We start from the raw sequence: 4636 nt of genomic DNA, 5'->3' as shown, positions 1-4636 counted from the left end.
TGAGGTTATGAATATCGGTTTCGATAAGGGACTTTGAGACTGAGGCAATAAGGAGGAGGTTTTGGAGAGAAAAATTGGAAGAAGAGAATGAAAGAGGGGAGGGAAATGAAGTATTGAGGGAGAGACGTTGTGAAGAGAGGACAAAGAGGGAAGTGAAGTGAGGAGTTGTTAATGGTGGACGAGTAATCCATAACATTAACAAGGAATGGAAATACAGAAGAAGAAAGAAGAGGGAAAAATGAATAGTGTAACGTGGGAAAAACTTCCAAAAAAGCGAGAATTGCGTTACTACTGGTTTCTTTAGTGTAAATGTGACAGAATGTATATATAATTGTGTGAAAGATATTATGACTTTTCCACCTCTCCTAAACTCTACATATATTCAAAGCATCTGCTACTTATATTGATTTATCTTTTATTTATCTATTTTTTGACTCATTAATTAGTTCCGTTTTTACATCTATGTTATTTCTCAAAGTTTCTTTGAAAACGCATCCGAAATTGCTTATATATGAATGGTATTTTTTTTTTCAAATTTGTGTTTTATTACCTTCTTTATTTTTGTGGAATTTCAGAAATTTTTTCAAATTGGGAAAAGACATTATCATTAACTAAGGGATTGCAACTGGAAATTTTAGGATACTAGTAACTGATTATATAATGGAGTAGCCAGTGGATCTTCTCAAACTGGAAATATATTCGTTATTTTTCACCTACTAGTCTACCGTCGGTTAACGAAACATGAGCCCGAGCCCATTTCCCTGAACAATAATATTCTAAACATAAGCCCAAGCCCAGAATAGGGAAGTGCGCTCATATTTATTTCTTCAGTGGCGGTTTCTAAACGGTGAAGAGAAAACTATTTTCCTTTCAAAAGGTAAACACACTTCCAAATTTTCTTTTCCTTTACCACTTATCAATACCTGTAAATCTAAACTTGTTCGCTTCTTACTCTTACATTTACTTTACCAACTACTGAGAAAAACAGTAAAATTTACTTTATGTAATAATTGCACTAGTACAAGTTAAGTTCTTGCGTTTTTAATCTTTTATATGAAATGGGTAATCATAATTTTTGAGTTTTAGATGATTTTGAACTTGTTTAAGAGACTTTACTGCCAAATTTCAACTCAGGTCTTGTGAATTTTTTTGCCAAATCATGTTATAACTGATTTCTTTACTGTAGTTTTACATACAAGGCAAGTGGATCATGGCTATGGTAATGCTGTCAGCTGCAAATGATGATATTAAAATTGGTGAACCAGATGCTTTGCCAGATAATATATGCTTAAATGAACTCTTGACTCATGTAGAGCTTGATGTAGCGTACTGCTCAGAGAAGTTGTTGAACTTTGAGAATCTTTTGTTGCAAGTGTTTTCTAGAGAAAATGAGTATGAATCATTATTGGCCACTGAGAACAATGTCATCTTAGAGGAATCTGTTGATAAGGGCTTGGAGTTTGACTTCTTATATGGAATTTTGGATTCGGAACTGAGGGAGCTGGATAATTTCATGGGTTCTATGCAAACAGAGATTGCGGATGCCCGTCAGAAGAATTCTTTTGTGGAAACTATAAAGAAGCTTTTAATGAGATTGAAGAAAAATTGCGGGATTCTGAAGAAACTTTGAAGCAGTTACAAACCCAGCTTAAGGAGATGAAGATGCAATGTGCAAGGTTTCAGAGGACCTTATCGGCTTTCAATGGGCAGGAAAATCGTAAGTATTTAGTTAGAGCTAACATGCTCTAATTTGAAGGATGAATTTACTTGAATTATATGTTGCAGTTTTCCTAATAAGGTATAATTGAATCCATGGTGGGTTATATATAGTTTTTTTCCTCTTTGCTATCATTTTAAACGAAGTGTATTTTCTGGCACTTCTCCATGATTAGTGTTTTACTGTTCATATTGTTTCTTTGATACGGGCGCTCATGTTACCAGGTAACAGCAACGATGTGGAGTCTTCAGAAAAAAAGGCCAACTATCATATATGGATTCGGGTTAAAGATGCAGACTGTTGAACAACAAAGACATATTCTTAAGATGCTTGAGAAATCGTTGGCTAGAGAGCTAGATATGGAAAAGAAACTCTCAGAATCAAGGAACATTGAAGAAGAGCTCAAGAAAAAGTTATGCTTTGCAGAACATGAACTATCTCAGATGGAAGAAGAAGCAGAGGGAGTTTTGGGAAGGTTATTTGAAGCAGAAATTGCTGCCGAAGTTACTTATGGGAATTTCAAAGGAAATAATGCAGCACCACCAAATTCTTAAGTTTAATTTGAATGGTTCACTTCAGCGAAGGAGATTTAAGAAAGCTTCAAAATAACATGGAACAGATTGGAACGAAAAGAAATTTCGTTATCAAATGTGGAAACCAGCAGTTCAGAACATGAGAATTCCTTCATTATGCAGAATAACACTTTAAAAGCCACCGCTGATTCTGAGGCATCTAGTTTGAGAGAAAAGATGCACTCACTTGAGGAGAAACTGAAAGATTCGGAAACTATGCTACAAAACACAGAAGCCTCTATGGAAGAAAGTCAGGAGCAACGGAACATTTTAGCTTCTGAACATAGTGAACTGAAAAAAGTAACTGACATTCTGAAACGAAATATAGCTAAAGCAGAGAGTTTAGCAGCCAAGTGTGCGGTGTTGACAGAGACTAATGTGGAGCTCAATGAGGAGCTTCAGTCACTAAGGATTCATGGTAACACCTTGGAGAAAGTCAGTTTGCTTGAGAAAAAGCTGAGGGAAACCGACATTGGGTTGCAACATGCAAAAGCATCTGCAGATGCGAGTGAAGAGCAGCAAAGTCTGCTGTATTCAGCAATTGATGATATGGGAAATTTGATTAAGGATTTAAAATCCAGAGTTTCAAAAGCTGAAAGTAGGGCTGAGAATGCTGAAGCAAAGTGTGTTTTGTTGTCAGAAGCTAATTTGGAACTTAATGACGAGCTGAAATTTCTAAGAACCAGGATGAAATGCTTGGAGATATCTTTGAATCAAGCTGATGATGACAAAATAGCAACTGCAAAGGAGATCAGCATCACGGCTACAGCAATTTCAGATCTGGTGATGCAACTAGCAACAGAGAGAGAACGACTCCATAAGCAGGCATGTTATTGTTTGCATCTTCTTTTTGTACTTTCTCTGTCATGTGTCTTTAGACCGTGTATTCCTTTTTCAAGTCACATTTTCATAATACTGTACATTTAGAATATAATTTCTGAAGTAAGCAGTTTGTGATATACTATGGAAGAGTCTCAATGATATGTGTTTGGTGAACATCTAGGATTTGCAATTCTCATACTGTTTTTCTGTTTGAAATGGAACTTTTCATGCAGATATCTTCATTAATAGAAGAAAACAAGACCTTGTCCATGAAACCAGATCAACCCATTGCAACTATGATTCACAATTCAGAAAATGATCCAAGTACAAAAGCCTCTGAGGAAGCAGTGGCAGAGTCCTCGGTTTCTGTTTGTCAGGTATATATTATTACTAATACTCATGTCCCTATGATGATAAAAGTTAATTAAGCCGGTGCTAATGAAAATAGACTGATGGTTTGTTACATGTATCCATCTTTTTAATGGCATCTAAAAGTGAAGTTGCACGTAAATTAGCACTGACATCATTGAGGAGCGGTGTCAAATTTGAACAATTGAGGAATACGCCCGTAAATTTTTCGTCTTCAGTTAGGAGGATGTTATGTTTGGTGTTCCTTCTCTTCTTTTGTTTATGTGCCCTTTGTTATGGAAAGTGACCTTCCAGTTCTAGGTTGTCAGTGAACTTATGTTGCATTACATGTATTATTTTCAAATGAAAAAGAAAAGGTGAATTTTGAAATTACAAGTTGTAAAATGAAAGAGAGTAATGGTAAATATCCATTTTCAGTAATGCAGTCTGTGACAATTGTTAAAGTATCTTCTATTGACAGAAAAAAGCTCATAATGCAGAAAGCACTATGAATAAAAGAAAAAAAATTGCTCATCTTGTGTTGACATAGAATCTCTATTTGTGATTTTCAGGTGGACAAGGTATGTGAAGGTGCACGTGTCTTTCAGAATGAAATGGAGGCTGTCATCATGTCTACAGAGGACGCTGTTGCTGCAGTGTCTGGTGGTGAGACTGTAAGGTCAATAGACGTATGGAAGCTGAACACAACAAATTATCTCATACCAGTTCTCATCTTATCGGTTTCAATGTTAGTTGTATATCTTTTTCAACTAGAAAAGTGTCCATTTTAGAGGTTTAGGATAGTTTGCCTCATCAGCGGATCAGTAACTTATGGGTTTCAGACAACATCAGCTTCGATGTAATTTTTGTATATTATCACTTTTGGTTGCAGTACTGTTGGTTATGAAAGTTTTCATGTTTGTTGATAATCTATGATATCTATGAGCAGTTTATCCCACCAAAAAAAAAAAAAAAAAAAAAAAAAAAATGAGTAGACTTTTGAACTATTTTGTAAGTTTGAGGTCACTCTTACTCCTTCATTTGCAAATTGTTCACAATATCCATTTCTAAGTTCTAAGTTTCTAACTATATATATTAGTATATTACTCAGTCAAATGATTTTATGTAAACTGAAACTGGAAATATTTTAAATAGAATTTCACCAAATATTAGTACA

The 4636-nt window shown here is 35.1% G+C and overlaps 1 protein-coding gene across 2 annotated transcripts; it reads left to right on the top strand.

The window, feature by feature from the left end:
* The first annotated feature begins 740 nt into the window (after window positions 1-740).
* On the top strand, window positions 741-4388 carry LOC147521743 (WPP domain-interacting tail-anchored protein 1-like). 2 transcript variants are annotated; one of them, XM_086585232.1, is made up of 5 exons: window positions 741-877; window positions 1187-1717; window positions 1942-3114; window positions 3345-3488; window positions 4032-4388. In XM_086585232.1, the coding sequence occupies exons 3-5, from the start codon at window positions 2407-2409 to the stop codon at window positions 4248-4250; spliced, it is 1071 nt and encodes a 356-aa protein (XP_086441358.1). In that variant the 5' UTR covers window positions 741-877; window positions 1187-1717; window positions 1942-2406; the 3' UTR covers window positions 4251-4388. The 2 variants fall into 2 exon arrangements, with proteins under 2 accessions (XP_086441358.1, XP_086441396.1); XM_086585270.1 differs by having other exon boundaries at window positions 1187-3114.
* Window positions 4389-4636: the final 248 nt, after the last annotated feature.

Source organism: Coptis chinensis, chromosome 1 (genome assembly GCF_015680905.1).
Source record: "Coptis chinensis isolate HL-2020 chromosome 1, ASM1568090v1, whole genome shotgun sequence".
Lineage (NCBI taxonomy): Eukaryota > Viridiplantae > Streptophyta > Magnoliopsida > Ranunculales > Ranunculaceae > Coptis > Coptis chinensis.
The sequence above is the reverse complement of the archived record's forward strand: the minus strand, read 5'-3'. Positions and strand labels throughout refer to the sequence as shown.